General features: G+C 42.3%; 2 protein-coding genes across 2 annotated transcripts in view; one reads left to right on the top strand and one right to left on the bottom strand.

The window, feature by feature from the left end:
• Window positions 1-207: 207 nt before the first annotated feature.
• CCDC107 (coiled-coil domain containing 107) lies at window positions 208-18,917 on the bottom strand. Its single transcript, XM_048835736.2, has 6 exons — window positions 18,706-18,917; window positions 12,376-12,581; window positions 7,667-7,733; window positions 3,255-3,345; window positions 1,676-1,785; window positions 208-799 (listed from the first exon to the last, which is right to left on the bottom strand). The coding sequence occupies exons 1-6, from the start codon at window positions 18,866-18,868 to the stop codon at window positions 507-509; spliced, it is 930 nt and encodes a 309-aa protein (XP_048691693.1). The 5' UTR covers window positions 18,869-18,917; the 3' UTR covers window positions 208-506.
• Window positions 18,918-20,556: 1,639 nt separating this feature from the next.
• The window catches only part of LOC125630169 (glioma pathogenesis-related protein 1-like), a 65,035-nt gene continuing 63,839 nt past the window's right edge, over window positions 20,557-21,752 (top strand). The window contains exon 1 of the mRNA XM_048835735.1: window positions 20,557-20,753. Within this exon, the coding sequence (XP_048691692.1) occupies window positions 20,568-20,753 (186 nt within the window). The 5' untranslated portion in view covers window positions 20,557-20,567. The remainder of the gene's footprint in view (window positions 20,754-21,752) is intronic.

Genomic DNA, 21,752 nt, shown 5'->3' with positions numbered 1-21,752 from the left:
CTTCCTCCAGCGTGGCTTCCCTTTGCTTCCCTGCCATTTTCTGCAGGGAAGCCTAGGAATTCTACAGGAGAGCCATTTTTAGTGGGCATGCAGAATCTCCCAGGCAGTATACTTCCTTCAGTTTGCATGTGAAACTCCAGAAAAAGACCTGTAAATTACTCTAAGATTTCTATATTTAAAATAATCACTGAGTTATATCTATTCCTCTTAGTTTTAATTAGAGTATGAAAACAAATATTTTATTAAGAAACCCTGATGCTTTAGTGAAGCACCATGTGTAATTTCAGTGTATTATATACAGATAGTACAGATATATTTTCTATAGGAAAAATGAACAGAAATATATGTGTAAACATTCTTGGTGAAAGCCTGCCACCCACTGAAGTCAACTGCAGAACTCCCATTGACTTCAGTGGGGCAGGATTTCACCTCTAAAGCATATAGCAGTGACAGAATATTTTAAAAGTGCATATGTTATGTGCAACAATTCTTTAATTTTGAACATTTTATATAAGCATATTTAATTCATATCTATTACGCCTCCTTAATTCAGTCTCTTCTGGTTCCAGTATCTCTCTATTTATTATTTCTTGAACTTCTATCACCTTTGGCTCAATCAGCTGACCAAGTGTGAATTCATCATCACACAGTTCATACTCTTCCTTTCTGTAACAACCATCAGTATCTTCAAGCACATCTTCAATACTATGATCTTCTTTGTCATCTGCTTTTTCCTGAGTGTGTCTGCCAAACGACTGAATGAGATCTTCAAGTTTCTCATTACACGTGTGATTAACATCTTAGTTTACAAAACAAGAAAATGGAGATTTAAGATTAGTGATAGGGTTTTCAGTTTCAGAAGTCATTCTTAGAAGTTTCAGTTTGAATTCCTCCAAAAAGTCTGACTAATGCATTAGAGACCTATTGAGGTTGAGAACTCATGATGCAGTCAGACAATTCCAGTCTCACTAATAAAGCAGCAGAGGACTTCTGGCTCTAAATGCAGCAGTGTATTCTGGTAGGATTGAACTGTGTTCCCACCTCTAAAGATCCAACATCTCAATTTGTAACTAGGTACCCCACAGGTAAGAATTGAGCTGCTACTTTTATAGACTATAACAAGTGGCAAAAAATAAGATTTTAAAATACTGTCTGATAATATTCACCAGTATGGAAAGTAAGAACCATATTGCATCCAAGATGTATGAACTGAACATTCAATTATTTACAACTTAAGTAAGCTAAACACTGATTTTACTGTAATAAGGATCTACAACAGGGGTCTCAAACACGCAGTCCGCGGAGCTATTAGCTGTGGCCCGCCAAGTTCTCCGTATCCCCTCCCAGTTATTTCCTGCGGCTACCAAGCTCCCCTCCCCCGCCGCCTCTCCAATGCGCCTCATCCCTGCTCCTCTACCTACCTCCAGGCTCTTCCAGCCGCCAAACAAAGTGCTGTTTGGCAGCACTTAGCGGTTTCCAGGAGGGGCGGCGGGAGCGGGGAGCTGTGTGCTCAGGAGAGGAGGCGGATAAGAGGCGGGGCAGGGATTTGGGGAAAGGGTAGCGGGCAGTGTCAGTGATGCGGCCCTCAGGTCAATGTATTAGTCTTCATGCGGCCCTCCTCGTAATTTGAGTTTAAGATCCCTGATCTACAACATTGACTGAAAACTAGAAGTACCTTTTAGTTTCATTTCTGATTTATCCAATCCACTTTCCTTCATCAGCTGCCTAATGGACTGGAGCTGTGTCATTATTTCATCTTTCTGTTCACAAGCCAAAGCATTAACACTGAAATGAAGAAAGACACAAGAAGCTGAAGGTTCACCTGAGCTACAACTGGAAATGAATACTTGTCAAAATTACATTGAAAATATTATTCTGACTCCAGAATAGATCGAACTATTTTTTCCAGGTGAATTACTACTACCATGGTTGGAGTGACTAAACAGTTTGAAAACTTGTTGGCAACCATCATTACATTTCCTCTGAAGATTGAGGGAGAAAAAAGCAAAACTGAAATATAGCTACTGGCTGATTTCATTACTGAATTTTTATGATGGGTGTTCCAGATTAAGTGCCCACTGAAACATGGAATTAACGATGAAAGCTATTCTAGACAACTTGTCTAAAGACCTCAGAAGGGGAACATTACAGCTTCGATAAGAGTGTTTTATCAAGATGTTTTGTTTTGAAGAGATTGCCGTTAGAGTATTAGCCAATTGCAAGTTTGTCATTTAATTTTCTGGATTTAATAAGTTTCAACACATGCAGTACCTGTTAAATTTAATAATGTATTGAAAGTTAAGTTCAAGAACAGCACTGAGGTAATACATTTGCTTTAATTGAATAATGTAGTTCTCATGAAAGATGTCAAATCAACACCCAGTACTCAGTACACATGCAGACAGGGACTCTTGATTGCTGATGTACAACACTCCCAATTAGTGTGCCTCAACCCTACTTCAGGGGAGGTACTTTTCTAGAGGTATAGGGAATGAGCTACTTATTTTCTACTGAGACTACCAATGGATCAGAAATTATGATAATTCCCTATGATATACATTCATAGCTACTTAAACCAAATAAGTTAAGTTAATAAAGGCCAAATATGGTCGCTATCAAATGGTAGTTACTTTTGGTCACTACCCATGATCTGGAAGGGGAAGAAACTCCATATTATGTTAAGTCATGAGCCATCCAATCCCCAGCAAAGAATTTCAAATGCTATTTAGGTTTACTTTGTATTTAGAAGAGATTTCACTAAACTATACTTACTTCTCCTTCCTCAGAATCTGTATTAAGTTTCAATTAAGATCAGTTTTTCTACAACTGGGCTTTCCATAATTTTGAAGACAATCTTTAATAAAAATCATTTGAGGAAACCAGGAATTTTACTTAGTACTTAAGATAATATTGTTTCTAAAGAACTGAAGCAAAATTGGTGAACGTGTTTTATATGGGTGTTTTGAATGTGGCAAGACATGAAAATACCACTTTGCAGTATTATCATCCCATTACTATGCAGCTTACATCTGTATGTCAAAAAGGGAGCCGTCTGTAGGAATGCCTGTTTAAATCTGAAGAGTTGGCTACTGTCTGTACAGCATTATACAAATGCTACATTACAAACAAGGTTTCTCAGTACCTCATAAATAAGATAATCTTGAGATGTTTGTAACTCCCTAAAAAAGTTAGAAGTCAATTAGTATAACTTTATTTAAGGCATAATCTGTATTCCTTATCCTGGAATTACTCACCAGTTTGACAGTGGGTCTAACTGAGTCAATAAAGAATTTAAAATTTTCTCTGTCTGTGCTAGATGCTGCTCCAGTTCCAAAAGCTGATGTTCTAAAAGAAAAGAGTGTATTAGACATGTGTTCACACTGCAAAATGGCAGCAAAGAAATAAAAACCAATTATATTTCTGGTTGGGTATACATCAAAGAAATAAAGTAACCCCGTCTCTGTAAAACTTTGGAGTGACTGTGTGTAAAAGTTGCTCAGCTCTTGGCACTATCTTACTAAAATAAGGAGGAACTGAAGTTCAGAAAAAGTAACTCCAGTTATCAGACAAATGCGGGAAAAAATTGACGAATGAAGAAGAAAAACTATACACACAATTATTTTTCTAAGCATGATGGGGAGGACACCCTAATAGGTTATAGGGATTTGAAGGATGTAAACACCAGCAAAGGCACAGGAGTTGGTTAGGGTAGTAAATAAAAAGCAATGTAACTAGGAGCAATAAAGGGGAAATCATGACTACAAAGGCAAAACATCCTGAGAGTAAATATTAAGCTCTCTTGCAGGCTCCCCGAAGGACGTAACAGAAACCACATTACTTGGCATTTAGACTAGGCTCAAAAAGACACTAGAAAGTGTGTTGCGGGGAACAATCCTTTATTAATATGCAGTGGTAATGGATTACTCCATTACTCTTTACTACATCTCTTCTATAAAGCTGTTAAACTTTATAGTATAGTTAAAAATCATGACATGCCCAGTCTGACCTACTCTAAAAAATGACATTAGTACACATTGATCTTCTGCTCTAGAGTGCAAGACCCAAGAAAACAGATTGTAATCTACTTAAACTGCCAAACCCCCACCCTCAAAATTACTTTATTGGAGAATATTCAACCAACCATAACGGGTGGGCAAACTATGGCCTGGGGGCCACATCCAGCCCTTCAGATGTTTTAATCTGGCCCTCGAGCTCCCGCTAGGGAGCAGGGTCATGGGCTTGCCCCCCTCCGCATGTGTCATGGCTCCCAAAAGCAGCAGCATGTCCCCCCTCCGGCTCCTACGTGACCAATGGGAGCTGCAGGGGTGGTGCCTGCAGACAGGGCAGCGCACAGAGCCGCCTAGCCACTTCTTAATGTGGAAGACAGAGCGGGGTCCCAGCCCAGAGAACTCTCTTGCATCCGCAACCCCATCCCAGAGCCTGCATCCCCAGCCAGAGCTCTCTCCCGCACCCTAAACTCACCATTTCTGGCCCCAACCCAGAGCCTGCACCCCCAGCCAGAGCCCTCACCCTAACCCCCAATTTCGTGAGCAATCATGGCCTGCCATACGATTTCCATACCCAGATGTGGCCCTTGGGCCAAAAAGTTTGCACACCCCTGAACCATAAGAATGGCCATCCTGGATCAGACCAATGGTCCATCTAGACCCGTATCCTGTATTCCAACAGTGGCCAATGTCAGGTGCTTCAGAGGGAATGAACAAAATGGGGCAATTATCAAGTGATTCATCCCCTGACGTCCACTCCCAGCATCTCATAGTCAGAGGCCAGGGACACCTAGAGCACAGGATTGCATCCCTGACCATCTTGGCTAATACCCACTGATGGGTATTATAATAGTGTTATAATATCCTCCATGAACTTATTGATCTCATTTTTGAACTGAGTTATACTTTTGGCCTTCACAACATCCCCTGGCAATGAGTTGCACAGGTTGGCTGTGCACTGCGTGAAGAAGTACTTCCATTTGTTTGTTTTAAACCTACTGCCTATTAATTTCATTGGGTTACCCCCTGGTTCTAGTGTTATGTGAAGGAGTAAATACCACTTATTTACTTTCTCCACACCAGTCACAATCATATTCCCCCTTCATCATCATCATCATCATCATCTCCTCTTTTCAAAACTGAAAAGTCAGTCTTATTAAACTCTCCTCATATGGAAGCTGTTCTATACCCCTAATCATTTTTGTTGCCCTTCTCTGTACTTTTTCCAATTCTAATAGATCTTTGAGATGGGGTGACCAGAACGAGACATAGTATTCAAGGTATGGGCATACCATGGATTTATATAATGGCATTATGACATTTACTATCTTATCTTCTATCCTTTTCCTAATTATTCCTAACGTTCGGTTCGCTTTTTGGAATGCGACTGTGCATTGAGTGGACGTTTTCACAGAACTATCCATAATGACTCCAAGATCTCTTAAGTGGTAATAGCGAATTTAGATCCCATTGTCTTGTATGTACAATTGGGATTAGGTTTTCCAGTGTGCATTACTTTGCATTTATCAACCAAAAATGTCCTGTTACAGCAAGTTATTCTAAATGTATATTGTGTCCTCATTGCCAAAAAGAACAAGCCAACCAATAAACAAAAGTCATGCCCTTAGCATTTTGAAACCAAAGGCTCACAAATAGCTCCTTTACCTGAAAAATGAAAAAAAGAATTCTATAAATGTAGAAACAGACAAATTGCTAAGGATGTACAGACAAGAACAGCACAAGCATGTAGAGACAAAAATCAGAACGCCTAAGACAAAAATGTGTTACGTCTAGCAAGAAACAAAAGGCAATATGAAGAGGTTCTAGAAATACATTAGGAGGAAGAGAAAGTACTGGACCACAGCTTAGCTGGAGAAGGAGAACTAAGAACACGTGACATCAAGAAGGCTGAGGTGTTTAATGCCTGTTTTGCTTAAGTCTTCCATAAAAAGGTTAACACAATATTAACAATAAGAGGGAAGGAACAAGTTAGAGAATATTTAGATAAATTAGATGCATTCAAGATGGCAGGGCCTGACAAAGTTTACCCTAAGGAACTGAAGGAATTAGACATAGCAATCTCAGAATCATTGGGAATTATCTTCAAAAATTCACGGAGGACGGGTACGGTCCCAGAAGCCTGGAAAACAGCAAACATAGTACATATCTTTAAAAAGGGGAACAAAGGACTCAGCTAATTAGAGACCAGTCAGCCTAACTTTGATACTTGTAAAAATACTGGAACAAGTTATTAAAACAATCAATCAATTTATAAGTGCTTACAGGATAATAGGGTTTCATGTAATAGTCCACATGGATTCATCAAAAATAAATCCTGACAGGCCCCTTCTTCGATAGGGTTACTGGCCCACTGGCTGGGGTGGAAGTAGCATGTGTGATAGATCTTGATGTTAGTAAAGCTTTTGACACAGTCCCACATGACAGTCTATTAAGCAAACTAGGGAAATGTAGTCTAGAAGAAGTTACTATAGGGTGGATGCACAGCTGGTTGAAAGACCATTCTCAAATAGTAGTTATCAACAGTTCACTTGGAATGAAGTGGAGAATATGCTCGTAAAGTCTGAGGAGGACATCAAGCTGGGAGGGGTTTCAAACACTTGGAAGGACAGGATTAGAATTAAAAACAAAACTGAAGAACTGGTCTGGAATCAACAAGATGAAATTCAATAAAGACAAGAGCAAAGTACTGCACTTTGGAAGGAAAAAAATCAAATGTGTGAACACAAATTGGGAAATAACTTGCTAGGCAGTAGTATTGCAGAAAAGGATGAGGGTGTTATAGTGGATCATAAATTGAAAATGAGCCAACAATGTGAATCAGTTTCAAGAAACTCAAATGTCATTCTGGGACGTATTAAGAAGGGTTGTATGCAACACAGGAGGTAATTGTCCCACTCTAGTTAGCAATGGTAGGCCTCAGCTAAAGTTGTGTGTCCAATTTTGGGCACCACACTTTAAGAAATATGTGGACAAGCTAGAGAGTCCTGGGGAAAGCAACAAAAAGGATAAGAAGTTTAGAAAACCTGAACTATCAGGAAAGGTAAAACAATGGGACATATTTAGTCTTGAGAAAAGAAAGCTGAGGGAGGACTTCAGTCTTCAAATATGTTAAGGGCTGTTATAAAGAAAGACGACAGTGATGAATTGTTCTCCATGTACACTCAAGGCAGGACAAGAAGTCAATTGTTTAATCTGCAGCAACGGAGATTTAAGGTGGATATTAAGAAAAACACTCACTAAAACAATAGGTAAGCTCTGGACTAGGCTTCCAAAGAAGGTTGTGAAATCCCTACCATTGGAGGCTTTTAGGAACAGGCTGGACAAACACCTGTCAGGTATGATCTTGGTATGCTTGGTCCTGCCTCAGAACAGTGGGTGGGCTAGAAAGCTGCTCCGAGTCCCTTCCAGACCCACATTTCTCTGACTGTAAGTATGCCACTACTGAGCACTGCTCTATGCCTATCACATACTCAAGCACCTAATTTTAAATTAACAGTCTTGCTAATGTTCTTCAAAGCATTTTAATAAACTAAGGGATTGGGTTTTGTTCTGCAACATATCAATGAATGCATATGGTTTTATTTTAGAAGGAAAACTATGCATTTTGCAATTATGCAGGTTCTGAACTGATGCCTTGCCTGTTTCTTTTGCCTTATCTTCTGTATTTTTCTGTTTCTTGGAAGAACTTCCTTCTTGAGATTTCATCTAAAAAAAAGTGAAGTTACACTTAACCCAACATAATAGCTTAATATATGTTTTAGAAGATAGAAACCTTATTTAAGCATCTAAATCTATTAAAAGTCTCAGCTACTGTTTACTTTGTGATATTTTCATTCACCCTTGATCCCCCCACTCCTCAAATGCAGCAAAGCTCTCACTGAAACTATCCAAAGCTTTTTGCTAAAGGGACATTTTAACATTTGTGAAATAATATCCATAAAACGTTTGTCCAAATCACTCTAGTTTTGCTAGTGTAGTAGGTGTCCTGTTGCTTTCAGCAGATGCATTATATGAAACAAAGTAATTTTATTTGTTTCAGATTATCTCACCAGAAGTACTCACTTCAGAATCAGGCAATTTATTTCAGAAGCTGCCAGAAAACAAGCCAAGGATAACAAAGATGCGTGTATAAAACTACGTTCAAGATCTTACATATGTTCATCGATCCAAAATATTTTGACTTCTACCTCAAATATGTCATTGTAAGCACATAGAAAAAAAACACTGATTTACACTGCTACCTTAAACTAGGTGCCACATTTTTGTCAAAACGGTTTACAGAATTTCTCAAGTCACTGTATGAACAATGCATGAAAATTGCTATACGGCTATTCAATTGTGCAAATACACAAATTGGTCTCAAATTTATGAAGGGGAATTTGTTTTAGCAGACACATTAACACCTTCAATTTACATTTAACCACAAAAATCTTCAGAAATTTAACCTCCTAGACCATATAATTATGCAAGACAATTAAGACTCCATTTCTGATCAATGTATGCTAACTGCCTCAACAACAGTAGGTTAATAAATCTCCAAGTATGTGAAGACTATAAACACCAAGAATGCTGAGGAATGCCAGCATACAGGGTGGTAGGGAGAAATCTCAATGGGAATGATACCTTTATTTAAAAAAAAAAAAAACGTTATGCTGAATGTCAGGAAAATTTTCTTGATAAGGCCTTTCGGGCCCTGGAATTCTCCTCCAAGAAAAGTGGTGGAAGCCCTATCTATATCTAGGGCTTCCACTATTTTTCTTGGGAAAAATTCCAGGGCCTGAAAGATCTTAGCAAGGAAAACAAAAATATATATATAATATAATATAAAATATCATATAACATCTGGAGCATTTAAAAGGCAAAGGGGGGAGGTTTTGCTTTTAATACTGGATAAGCAACCTCTAGCAATGACCTTTTCTCTCCAACCATACAGTTAAGCCTCATGTAGCACAGGCCCTCATCCTGAATCTCAATTACCACTACCTTTTCTTCTCCAGCTTTGAGAAATGCAGTCTGCCCTGCTTATATCGCTGCAAAAATAGTTTTCATGGCTCACCACTTTGACTAGGTCAGCCCCCTTTGCATTCCTCCTTCTCCTCACAGCAAACACGCTACTCATCTTTTCTTTTAAGGCCCTCCATGATACTTCTGCAGGAATTCTATGCCAAAATATTCTGCATATTTTGTCAAAATAACACAATATAATCATGCTTATGTCAATTATTTTGGTAATACAGCAAGTATGTCTGTAATAATTGCTGGAAAGGAGCCTGGGAGTGAACCTGGAGGGTTGTTGGGTGTGGGTGGGAGAGTATGGAACAGGGTTTGTTTGTTTGTTTTGAGGGGGGTGGATTGTTAGGCAGTTCGGAAGCATCCCCCACACTGACCCTAGCCTCTCACCCTCACTCAGCCACCCTCCCATGCCCCCTGGGGTCCTACAACACCCCCCTCACTCAGCCACCCGCCCATACGCCCTGCCTCCCCCATCACCCTGCACCCCCATGTCCCCTGGAGTTCCCCTCATCACCCTGCACCTCCAGTCCTAGTCAGCCCCTAGCTCAATGCTGTCACCCCAGTAGCTCCTGTGCCCCCACCCCAGTCTGTCCCCCCCACCCTTCTGAACCCCAGTCTATGTGACCCCCAGCAGCCCTGTGTGCCCTGCTCTGTCCATCCCTCCATATCCTGAGTCTCCTCACCTGGCCCTGTTGGCAGGGCACTGTGAGGAATGCAGTCTCTCCCCTCCTCCCTATCTGCAGCTGGCTGCTCCAGCCTGAGTCAGCTGCCCTCTGTTCTGGCATCACAGCAGCCCCTGGTGGGTAAAATGTGTAACCACAGCACCTCTCCAGCAGAATTCTATTTTCTGCAGAGAAAAAAAAAAAAAAAAAAATCTGTGAGGGACATGAATTCTCCACATGTGCAGTGGCACAGAATTCCCCAGAAGTACCTTCAAGGCCTGTCCTCCATTATCTCCTATGCACATGAAGATGTCAACTTCAGCAGCATCCGCTTTGATAATGACACCAGCCTTTGTAAATTTAACAAATGTGTTACAAACAAGCACCTTCACGCTCTCTCCCATATTGCTTCTCATGCATGGGAGGAGGTTCCCCATAAACACCCACAAGGCCAACTGATCAGCCTCCTTAAAACTCTCTTCTCTCACGATTGCCATAAAAGAAACTTACACCAGCTGCTGACTGCTGTTAAACGTGACAACTACTTTTCATGCTGACCAGTTTTGACTTATTACCTTATGCTCCTTGTTTGTTGTACTCACCTGTAGTCTCTGGTCTCATTTAGACTGTAATCACTTCAGAAAAGTGACTGTCATTTTATTATGTGTTTGTATAGTGCCCAGAATGGTTTTCTCCAGTTCTAGGACTAGAGATCTTAGTAGCTACCACAATGCAAATAAATATCAGGTCCTCACTTCACTAGAAAACTGGATTACCACCTCTCTTTTGGCACTAAAAATACATATGGTGTTCTATTTTTTAAACAAAATTCCCCATTGTTGCTGCATAACTGATGGGAGGAAAAAAGTCTAGACTTTTCTTACCGCTAAAGATTTCAGGGTGTGTCTATACAGTGCTCCTAGCATGCTCTAGAAGGTACCTAGTTACATGAATTAGGTACCTTTAGACCCTGCTGGCATGTTCTAAGACAAGGCAGATAGATTTACTCCTGAGAGAATTTTACAGAAAAGAAATTAAAAATTCTACCTATTTTATTTGTCAGACCACCACCACCACACCATTTTCAATTATTTGCTGAAAAGTATTTTGAAATAAATTACCTATATAACTGAAAATGGTGTGGTTCATAGAATCATAGAATATCAGGGTTGGAAGAGACCTCAGGAGGTCATCTAGTCCAACCCCCTGCTGAAAGCAGGACCAATCCCCAATTTTTGCCCCAGATCCCTAAATGGCCCCCTCAAGGATTGAACTCACAACCCTGGGTTTAGCAGGCCAATGCTCAAACCACTGAGCTATCCTCCATTGTGTTACTGTGTTATTTTGACAAATAAAATAGGCAGCATTTTGCAGAAATTAAAGTTTTTAGGCGCAGAATTTTTAATTTTAGGTTCAGCATTCCCTCAAGAGTACCAGGGTTCTGTGTGGTACAATTTAGATGCAGGCAGCTCTGTGGGAAATCCAGGTGCAAGGGGGATCTGTATGCACAGGGACTCGTTGTGGGGTTCTGGGTGCAGGGGAGTCCAGGTGAAGATGGTTAGGGCTCAGTGCTGGGGGGTCCGGATGCTGGGGCAGTGGGTGAGGTTTAAGGGGGTGGAGGGCTCTGGATGCAGGGAAGTCTGAGGGTGGGGGGCTCCTGATGCAAGGGGTGAGGCTTGGCAGGGTAGGAATTCCGGGGGGGGCAGGGGAGCTGGGACTGGTCCAGATGCACAAAGGTTGGGTAGACAGGGGGAACAGCTCCCCATACAGTGACCCCTTTCCTCGCGGAGGAGGAACAGTGGGGCTAAGAAATGGGTGGATGGGTCACTGTACGGGGAGCTGCTCCCCGTCTGACCAACCCCCATGCATCTGGACTCACCCCACATACCCAAACCCCTCACCGAGCCTCACTCTCCCACATGCAGAACTCCCAAACACTGAGCCTCACCGTCTGCACCCACACCCCTCCGTCATTCAGAGCTTCCTGCAGCTGGGGGGAGGTTTCTGGGGGGTTGATCTGACCCAACCCTAGTTGCTCCATGTGGGGGAGGGGGAACTTCATCTCCATGTCGTCCTCCTCCCCCATCCCCTGCCCAGCTGGGACTAATGTCCCTGTGCAGCCAGGGCACCCACAGACACCTCCAGCCCCTTTCCCTCCTGCAGTGAGACTTACCTATCCCCCAGCTGCTCCAGGTGCCTGGACAGATGCATCTGCACTGCCAGGGCGTGAGCACTGGTACAGCTTCTCTTTGCTTCACCACAGAAACCATTTTTCTGCAGGGAAGCAAAGAGAATCTGCAGGGGGACACGTTTCTATGTGGGAAGACAGAGAGAGAGTTTGAGCTGCTGCTTAGATTATGAATAGTACTATTATATGAGGCTGTATTTCCAAAGTCTTGCCCAAGACCCAGAGAGGGAAGTTAGGATCTTAGATTTTAAATGTAAAAGACAAGAGGAAAAATGAAGAGTTAGAAAGGCTCCATACACAAAAAAAAAGCAGTAAACAGCACAGTTTTTACTTTGCAGCTCACCTTTGAAACGACACTGGGCAAAAACCAAAATAGGAGTATTTTAAAGAACAATCTGCATGGACACAGGGGAGGAACAAATGACCTGTTAGGTCTTCACAATCTCTCACTTCTATGGTTAAGATATTTATATTTAATATTTACCTTTAGGAATTTGTATGCTGCAAACACCCCCACACCAATAGCATACAAGGGCATGAGAGTAAAAGCTAAGTCTTTGCCACTTCCTCTAGTTCTCTCACTCTTCCTGTCCTTTTCCCTTACATGCCTCATCTGCTGAAAGCTTTGGTATGCTTTACTTTCAGAACCTCCTGAATTCAGATGAGACTGATGAACTCTCTCAGAGGCACCTGCAAAATGAAATATTTTAAAAGAAAAAGTTTAGCCTTGTAGTTAATTTCAAAATGAGACTGTTCTGAGATTTTCCTCCTTGTAGATTCACCATTTCTTTAATATTGTGTCAACTGAAAGCTATTATAGAACAACCACATACAAGACTACACTAGACCACCCTTTCACATATGCACAGTAAAGGTTATCTTTAAAAAATTCTCAAAGTAAAACACTCTTTCTTCAAAGCTACTAAATTAAACACAGTACAAGATACTAGGCGATTTCTTTCTTACCAACGGAAATAATTTGGCAAAGTAATTGCAAACTGCAGTTAAGTTAGATATAACCAGTAATACACTGACATTAAAATGAAAATGCAAATAGCAATCTGGCATTGAACTTAAACCTACTGGAACTGATTTTTATTATTAGGATCAAACTTTCACTAATTTTTCCATAAAAAGAGCTTTGATTTCAGTATTATCTATCTTTAGAAACAGAAATTTAATGTCTCCCTGTCTAAGCAAGAGATATTCACTGAAATAACCAGATCAACATATGTAAAATACAGGTTTTAGCTCTAGGTTCAGTGTTATTGTGAATGCTCTTACGCACGTGTAGGAGTGTCATATCTCAGTACAGTTAAATATATAGTATTACACATATGCAGTACACATTTTCCAAACACTTAACTCTATTTCTAAAAAGGCTTTCCATGTGTCTTATTAAGATGTCCTATTGACAACTGAATCAACAAGGAGTCTGAAGTTTCAAAATTAGTGTCTTTGAAATGTGAATTGAGGAGAGCAAGAATTGTATTGAAGCATGAAAAGTCTGCCTCCCGCATACCAATATGATCTAGAAAATGGAAAATGAAATTTTAGCAACCTTTACATGGCTAACCAATATATACCCTTAAGATGAAAAGAAGCATGAAGTTTCAGACTACAGTGTAATTCTCCCCCCAGAAATAAGTAACAAATGCATTCTTAGCTCAAGTGCCACCTCCCAGTCAAAACTTCTAATATCCTTCAGAACACCAACACAGCTGAGGATTTCTAGTGAGAGTAACGAAGAACATAATTATAGACAGTTCTCATGTGAATCATAGTAAGCTTACTACTTCTGCCAATAGTTGCTAGCCTATGGCCATATTTTGCTGCCTATTGAACAATGTGCCTTAAAGTTTCCAGAGATGTGAGCCTTGTTTCATTTAACACCACTTCACAAGAAGGTGATACTGTACTTGAAAAAAACAGTCCCTGGTATTATCTTACATCAAGATAGCAGTGTCCGGTGAATGTACAACAAGTGGGATTCAAGCCTTAAACAAAAATAGACATTGCAATTTTGTCACAGTCAAAGGAGAAAGATTACTAAAATAGATTCCTCTAGGTGGAGGAGTGGTTTTGATAAAAAAAAAAAAAAAAAAATTGTAAGTCAAGAAGTGAAAACATGAACTTAGATGCAGGGAGACTAAATCATGATATTTTGTAAATCTAGAATACAATGTCTAATGTGAGAATAATTCTTAGGGGTTTTAGAATTATCTTAAAATGCCAAAGCCCTCACCAAAAAACATTCAGACCTCTAATGATGAATTGGCAGTATAGTTGAGATTAATATCAGCTCTTCAGTGGAGCGGTTCTCAACAACCCTTCAAGTTCTGTCATATTTAATCAGTTTGCAGCATCTGAAATTTGAGCAAGTTTTACATATCCAATTGTTGTTCCTTGGAACATGAAGTAGAGCCGGGTACCCATATTAAGATATCACATGAGCTACTCCAACTAATGCAGACAGAACTCAAGACAGCACAAACAGCTACCTCAATCAAGTTCATGGATATCCTGACAGAGCTAAAAAGAGTTTAAAATGACATTGGCAGGTAGCAAACAACGTTTGAATAAAACAGTTAAGTCATTAGGCCATTTTGTATTAACTCAAACCCAGGAAGATTTTGGGTTTAAGGTTCTTATCAAACCTTTGGCATAGCTCTGATTAAGGGATTGGTACTCAAAATTAGAAAGCCTGCTTTTTATAGCGCCGCAGTATTCTTAATATAGTGTCCAAAAGTCACTAGATTCTTTCCTAACATATGGATGACAAAAATTTACAGTCTTAACAAACCAAAAAGGGTAAGGTGACATGGAAGAAATAGCATGCAATAATTATTTTTAAGATATATATTTTCCTTCACCTCATTATTTTGCCCATTAATAGTTAGTCTTTACTTTCTGTTGTTTTAACTTGTGCTCAGTCATAGCCATTTGTACCTATTTCCAGTTTTGTTCGTTTTCAAAACATTTAAGTTACTTTAATCTCTTATTTCCTTTTTTTTTAAAAGCCATTTATGTAAACATTTCTACACGCTTAAACTTGTTTAAATCAATCATCTTGTGTAGTCCTCATGACGAAGGCTACGATTTAGTCATGGGTATTTTTAGTAAAAGTCATGAACAGGTCATAGGCAATAAACAAAAATTCATGGCCAGTGACCTGTCTAAGGCTTTTACTAAAAATATCCACGACTAAATGGGTGGCGGCCGGGGGGGGGGACGGGGACGCTGATGCGGGGGGGGCCGGCTGCTGCTGCTCAGGGGGAACACCACTCCAGCAGCGGCCAGTGCACCGAGCTGCCGGGCTGCCTGAGCAGCTGGGTGCAGAGCTGGTCCAGCAACTGCTGGTGTGGCTGTCCCCAGAGCCATCTGAGCAGCTGGTCCCGGAGCCAGCTGCCTGAGCCACCCTGGGGTCAGCCACACTGGCCGCTGCAGAAGTCACAGAACCTGTGACTTCTGAAACCTTTGAGAAAACACATGGACAAGTTAAAGCACTTTCTTCGGTCTTCTTTCTTTTGCATAAATAACCAATGGGAAAATAGGCAGCATGATTTACTGACCAAACATCCAAGATGTGCAAGGGTCTTACCTAACGTATGAGTCAGAGTCTGGATATCTTCTGAATTGGCACAGGGAACTGAATATGTGGGAACTGCACAGCCAGCTAAAGAGTTTATTTTACTTTGTTACCATACCAAAACACTGGCTCCAGTAGGTAGTGCACAGGAATGTGGGCCAAATGCTGGCCTCCAGTCAAACAGGATGAATTGATTTAACTCATTGATTTTGATCATGATTTAAATCAGCAAGCAGGAAATTTTTATTTAAATAAAGAATTTTAATCTCATTTTGCATTTGCACTTTTTAGTCCTTCTAATGAAAAGTTGAATCTCATTGGTTGGTAAATATATTGATTTTTAATTAAATATAGTCTTTACTCTAAGTTTGGTGGTACTTTTTGCTAATAAGGAGGAAATGCTATATCTATTTAATTATATAGCTTAAGAGATTTATTCAGATTCTTATTTTTATTATGTTAAAAATGGCCTCTGGCATCTTATTTACTAAATGATTAATATGTTGCGTGTGATGTTTTTCCAGCTGCATGTAGATGGAAAATTAGAATTAAAGATAACTTGAAAATGGCGGGGTTTTGTGTTTTTCGTTAAATACAACCCATCTTAAATTCACTGGATAGGCAAGAAAAAAAGTTTATCAAGATATATTTTATATTTAAAACTAACTTATTTATTAAATAAAAGGAAGTATTAGCTATAGTTCCAATTGTTTCTGGTCTTCATGTACTTCAAGATTTTAAAACTAGTACATCGCATCCCAATTTTATTCATAGATTGGAAGAGAAAAACAAGCTTTCCCGCTTTTTCAGCTGCCAATCAGTATCTCAGTTTTGAACGGATTAGTCAGTGAAATGAAATACATGAATAAACTGAAATGGAGTGTGTTCTCTACACCTGAAGAGACTACTGCTATCAAAAGGTAGTTTAGCGCTTCAGTAAACTCTGATTCCAGGTGCTTAGCCAGTGACTTTCAACATTTCAGCAACATGACTCTTTAAATTTTACCAGCAAATATGTGCTGCTTGAATATTTAATTTAATTTAAATGGTTTTAAATAGATTATAATAAATTCAGGTCTTAACATAGGTTGTCAATCTCAAATTAATTTTGAATAGTTTTTTTTTAAATGTAATTTAAATTTTAAAAATCCATTTTTTAAAGTATTGATTTTTATCCACCCTGCAGCCGAGAACTCATCTTCAGTAATCGGCATGGAACATACTCAGATGTAGAAGGGATCTCTTGTAGTTCAGTGCAAACCCCTGTGACAGTGCCCCCCATAAGGCTTTATGGAAATACGCTTATGCATATATATGACATAACTGGAATATATTCTATGCTACATATGCCATGTAACATGTCTATATAAAGGTTATGATCTACTGCATCTATTAATCCTACTTGGGGGGCAAACAGCTGTGCATATCTCTCTATCAGTGTTCTAGAGGGCAAACAATTTATGAGTTTACCCTGTATAAGATTTATTCAGGGTTTGGGCCCCACTGGGAGTTGGGCATCTGAGTGTCAAGGACAGGAACACTTCTGTAAACTGCTTTCAGTTAAGCCTTCAGCTGTTAGGGGACATGGTTCAGACCTGGGTCTGGGTTTGCAGCAGGCTAGTGGGTCTGGCTCAAACCAGGCAGGGCACTGAAGTCCTAAACTGACAGGGCAGGAAAGCAGGAGCAGAAGTAGTCTTGTTATTTCTCCTGGTTTACAACTGCCTTCAATTTATCAAATCCTAAGGCTGTCTCAAGAAGTTAAATTGATCTAATTAATTGCAAATATTAAAATGGAGCACTTGCCTTTAGATATATAGGGCCAAATCCTTGGCTGGCATAAATTAGCACAGTTCCATACCAATTTAGACCAGACAAGGATTTGGATTTAGTGAACAGCTCCAATCTCAGCACAGATGAAGATTATTAGTTTTAAACAAACATCACCCCCAATGCCTGTTTGCAAAAGTAAATACTAGCACATGATCCACCAATCAACATTATTTGATTTCCTTATTGAGATTGTAACACTCAGCTTTTTCACACTTCCCTGCATCCTGTTTTTACCATTTATTTGGAATAAAAATAAGACTAAGACCACCAGTTGGTTACAAGCAATACCTCGTTAGCCTAATAAAATGTGTGCTTTTGAGAAGAGAGCATCATCTACACTTTTAGGAGAGGGGGGAATGCTCCCAGTTACCTCCTCTCTATTAAATGAAACAAAGTGTGTCTTAGCAATGTCTCTATCTTGTGATTCCTTTATAATCACTTCATTCTGTTGACTGCAAATAGTTATGTTTATTTTATGCACCAGAACACTGGGTGAGTGTAGGAAGTTAGATAGTTTGACTTATTCAGAGTTGATTGTCACAAAACTCTTTTCAAGCTAGCCTCCGATGTGTAGCTCTAAACATGAAAACACAAAGCAATTCCAACTATTGGCCACATATAAGTGTTTACAGAGAGGGAGGCAAAGGCCAAAGCCTGGTCTACACTATAGGGTTGCCTTGACACAAGCGGTCTTACATCACCTAGCTGTGGAAGTCTTCACTTACATTTGACTCCAGCTGACATAAGTGCCTCACTACACCAATTTAGTAACATCACCTCCCCAAGCAGCCTAGAATCAGGGTCAATGTAATTAGGTCAGCATCCGTGTAAACACGGAGTTGCTTACATCAACTACTAGATGCTTTCGGGAGCCACCCCACAATGCCCCACACTGGCGATAAAATTGGTAGAAGGGCTCCTGGTGGTGTCGAGGACCCACACCACCAACACAAGGAGCCAAGCCTGCACAAGAACACAGGAGCGATCTGTGGCTGTACGCCACCATAAGATAGGTCGACATAATTTTGTTGGGTAGACATGGCCTAAAAAGGCTGTGGCTTCACCCCATTCCACAAACCCTCCTGACTGGAGACCAGGGTCACAGATTGCGCCATCTCTCACACCCCCAAGCTAACCCCCCGCGGGGGGAGGGGAATAGCATAAGAGAAACTGCTGCCTGTTACCCTTTCTCCCACCACCTCTCCTCCAGCTAGGGGGACAAGGGGGGGAGAGGGGGTTCAGCCTGTTACCCAAAGCCGGCCCACCGGCCTAAGGAGGACGCTTAACAACAAGTGGCGCCGCCAGTCTCCGCTGCTGCTGGGACAGAAGGGAGGCTCGGGCGGCGGCTCCTCCGGAGACAAGTCGCAGCGCCCGGCGGGAGGGGGCGGTCTGTACCTGTGGGGGGCGGATAGGGACCGTAGCGACCGGGGCCAGCCTTGCCCCCCCGCAAGGCTCTGCCTGCTCCTCCTCCGCCCCCGAACAGCCTGGGCACCGCCACGAAGAGGCAGAGCAGCAGCACGACAGAGACCATGCCCTGCTGCAGCGCAGAGACCGCCATGGCTTAGCCGCGCGCGCCCAGACGCCCGCTGCGAAGCCCCGGCCCGCTGTCCCTTCAGGAGGAAGGAGTCGGACCTGCCGAGGAGCTGCCAGGGAGCCCGGGATGAGAGGCGGCCCCAGCCCTGCTGCGGCTCCTCCTCCCCTGTCGGTATCGCCCCCCTGCGGGCTCCAGCCTCTCCTTGGCTAGCAGCAGGATCTGGTTCAGGCAGCGCTGCAGTCATAGACGGTCCCCCAGCCCTGTCATGGGTCCCGCTCCCTCATTGCAAAACAGCCCCCAAACACCCCTGCACAGAGCCAGGTCGCGCCTTACAGTCCTCCTAATACACCCGCCACAGGAACACCACGTGGTGCAGTACAGCCCGGTTACACCCACCCACTGAAACACCACGATAGCAGCTGCTCAGTGCTCCAGTCAGGTCACACAGAAACACCACGGTACGGAGCCTTTCAGTGCAGTACAGTTATAATAAACACACATTCTTTAATGCAAAATAAAAATTAAGACATTATAAATACGCCTCATCCACAAAAAAGCAAGATTTAGTAATGCCAAATGCCTTTCCCCATGAGTGTTTTAGACTGAGATAGATGAAATCTTTAATAAATAAAATAAAATAAAACACGAATAATTAATTATTATTATTTATTGGACTATTGTAGCTGAATAGACGAGAAATTTCATTCCGTAATGGGAAATATTTACAATTTCAAAATATTCTCTCTCTCTCTTCACCCCCCCCCCCACACGCACACACACACTTACTTTTAATTCAGCATATATCCTTCTTATTACTCAACAGTGGAAAATGTAATTAGACAAGAACTCGAACTGTTCAGGTAGTTAGAAAGAATGGGGATGGAAAACCTCTGCGCTATAAGAAGTATATTGGGAATGCTGGAGTGGACTTGACACATTTTTGGAGGCTATGCAAATGTTTCCAGATTGGACCTGTTTCAAACATTTTCCAAGAAAGATCTCCAGAGTCTAAGCCCTCTCTGATCTGAAAGCCACCGCAAATTTAACTCCTCATCCTGACATCTGTTTGTCAGGAGCTATATGTTTTTACCAAGATGCAGGAGGTACCAATGCATTCCAGGGAGGCAAAGATTATTCTCATTCATACGTCTACAGACTTGGTGGCAACCAGGGGGTGACAAATGCACAGGGGACGGGGCTCTTTGCTGCTGCAGAGCCTTGCAATTAATATCAGGTTGGAGGAAGGGATGGTTTTCAGGGAGAGAAGTAGAGTTAGTGATGCTATTATGTGTGAGTTCCAGGAAATTTGCAGGTGTCAGAGTGCTGTAGCTCGATGTCAACGGGAGGGAAAGAGGGCTATGTTAGTGCTTCCAGATTACTCTTTCGGAGGGGGATACAGAAAATGCTGCTGGGGAGGAATCCTGATGCGGAGTAGAATCTATACTGTGGACGAGTGGCGGGGACGACTTAGTGGGAGACTGTCAATGCATGCATGTTGTGAGGGGGCCCAGCCAGTGCTGTGTGTGTGGACGGGTCCCCGGAGGCGGAGGGGCTCAGTCAGAGCGGGGGGTCGGGCTCGCCTGGGGGCGGGAGAGTCTCTCGGGGACCGTTGCAGTCACAGCGCGAGCGCGCCCGGGGAGCCGTTTGAGAACTTGACTGGTGCCGCTCCCGGCGCCGGGTAGAGGCCGCCTGCGACCGCTGCCTCGCTCGGACCGGCGGCGCCATGCGGCTGTGGCTGCTGGCCGTGCTGGGGCTGGGAGTGCTGGCGGATGTCTGCCGCGTACAGGGCAGGAGCGCCAGGTCGGTCCTGCCGACCATCACCAACCAAACGTTCATCAACGCGTGCGTGCGGGAGCACAACAAGCACCGCACCGCCGTCCGGCCCGCGGCCGCCAACATGCTCTACATGGTAGGGAGGGGCCGCTGGGCCGGGGTGATAAAGGGCGGGCGCAGCTGGGCGGGCTGCGGCCCCATGGGAGACAAGAGGAGGACTGGTTGGAGGGGGCGCTGCCCCACGGGGGACGTTGGAGGAGGGGCTGGTTGGAGGGGGCGCTGCCCTCTGGGGACATTAGAGGGCGCGCTGCCCCACGGGGGACGTTGGAGGAGGGGCTGGTTGGAGGGGGCGCTGTCCCATAGCGCCTATGAAAGATCAAGGCTGGAACCAACCTAAGAGTCAGAAATGAAAAATAAAAATATTAATGAATAATTGACACTTAAATGGCTGGTGCTGCGAAAGCATTTTATAAAGGGAATGGTGAAGTATAATTGTTCCTATTTTACAGATTAGACAAAAAGGCCACATCTACAATGTAGATCCAACAGGTGGGGAGCCATTTACACTACCATTCAATACAGATCAACTGCGTGCCGTGGGCAGGACCAAAACGTATTTTAACATTTCCACCGCATAAAGCTTCAGCCTTGAGCTTTGCAGAGTTGCTGCCTATTTCGGGAACACCATTCAACCCTCTCACTGCAAAAGTAAACCATACCGTACCAGGGGCTAACTGGGTCCCCCCCGGCCCTGTCGGATTCGCAGTGTACAGAGGACCTTTCTTGTTTAGACCCAGGTATTGGAAAGGGGGCAGGCAATTCTCCTTTACTGCAGTGGAAGCTGCAGCCTCACCTCAGGATCAGTCCCACACGTTACATTCATCAGGTTTGAATGTGAGGGAGTGATTAATTTATAATTATATTTAATTATTTAAATATCTTATTTAATGGCAGCTAAGGAAACTTGATAAGAGAGATCTTAAGAGAGGGAAATTCAAGCTACCTCTAGGATTGGGAGGTGCCACAGGGCATCATGGGGATTGTAGTCTTTGATGGTCCCTGGGTCTCTCTCTCTCTCACAGGTTTCAGAGTAACAGCCGTGTTAGTCTGTCTTTGCAAAAAGAAAAGGAGTACT

The sequence above is a fragment of the Caretta caretta genome, chromosome 1 (genome assembly GCF_965140235.1).
Source record: "Caretta caretta isolate rCarCar2 chromosome 1, rCarCar1.hap1, whole genome shotgun sequence".
NCBI lineage: Eukaryota > Metazoa > Chordata > Testudines > Cheloniidae > Caretta > Caretta caretta.
The sequence above is the reverse complement of the archived record's forward strand: the minus strand, read 5'-3'. Positions and strand labels throughout refer to the sequence as shown.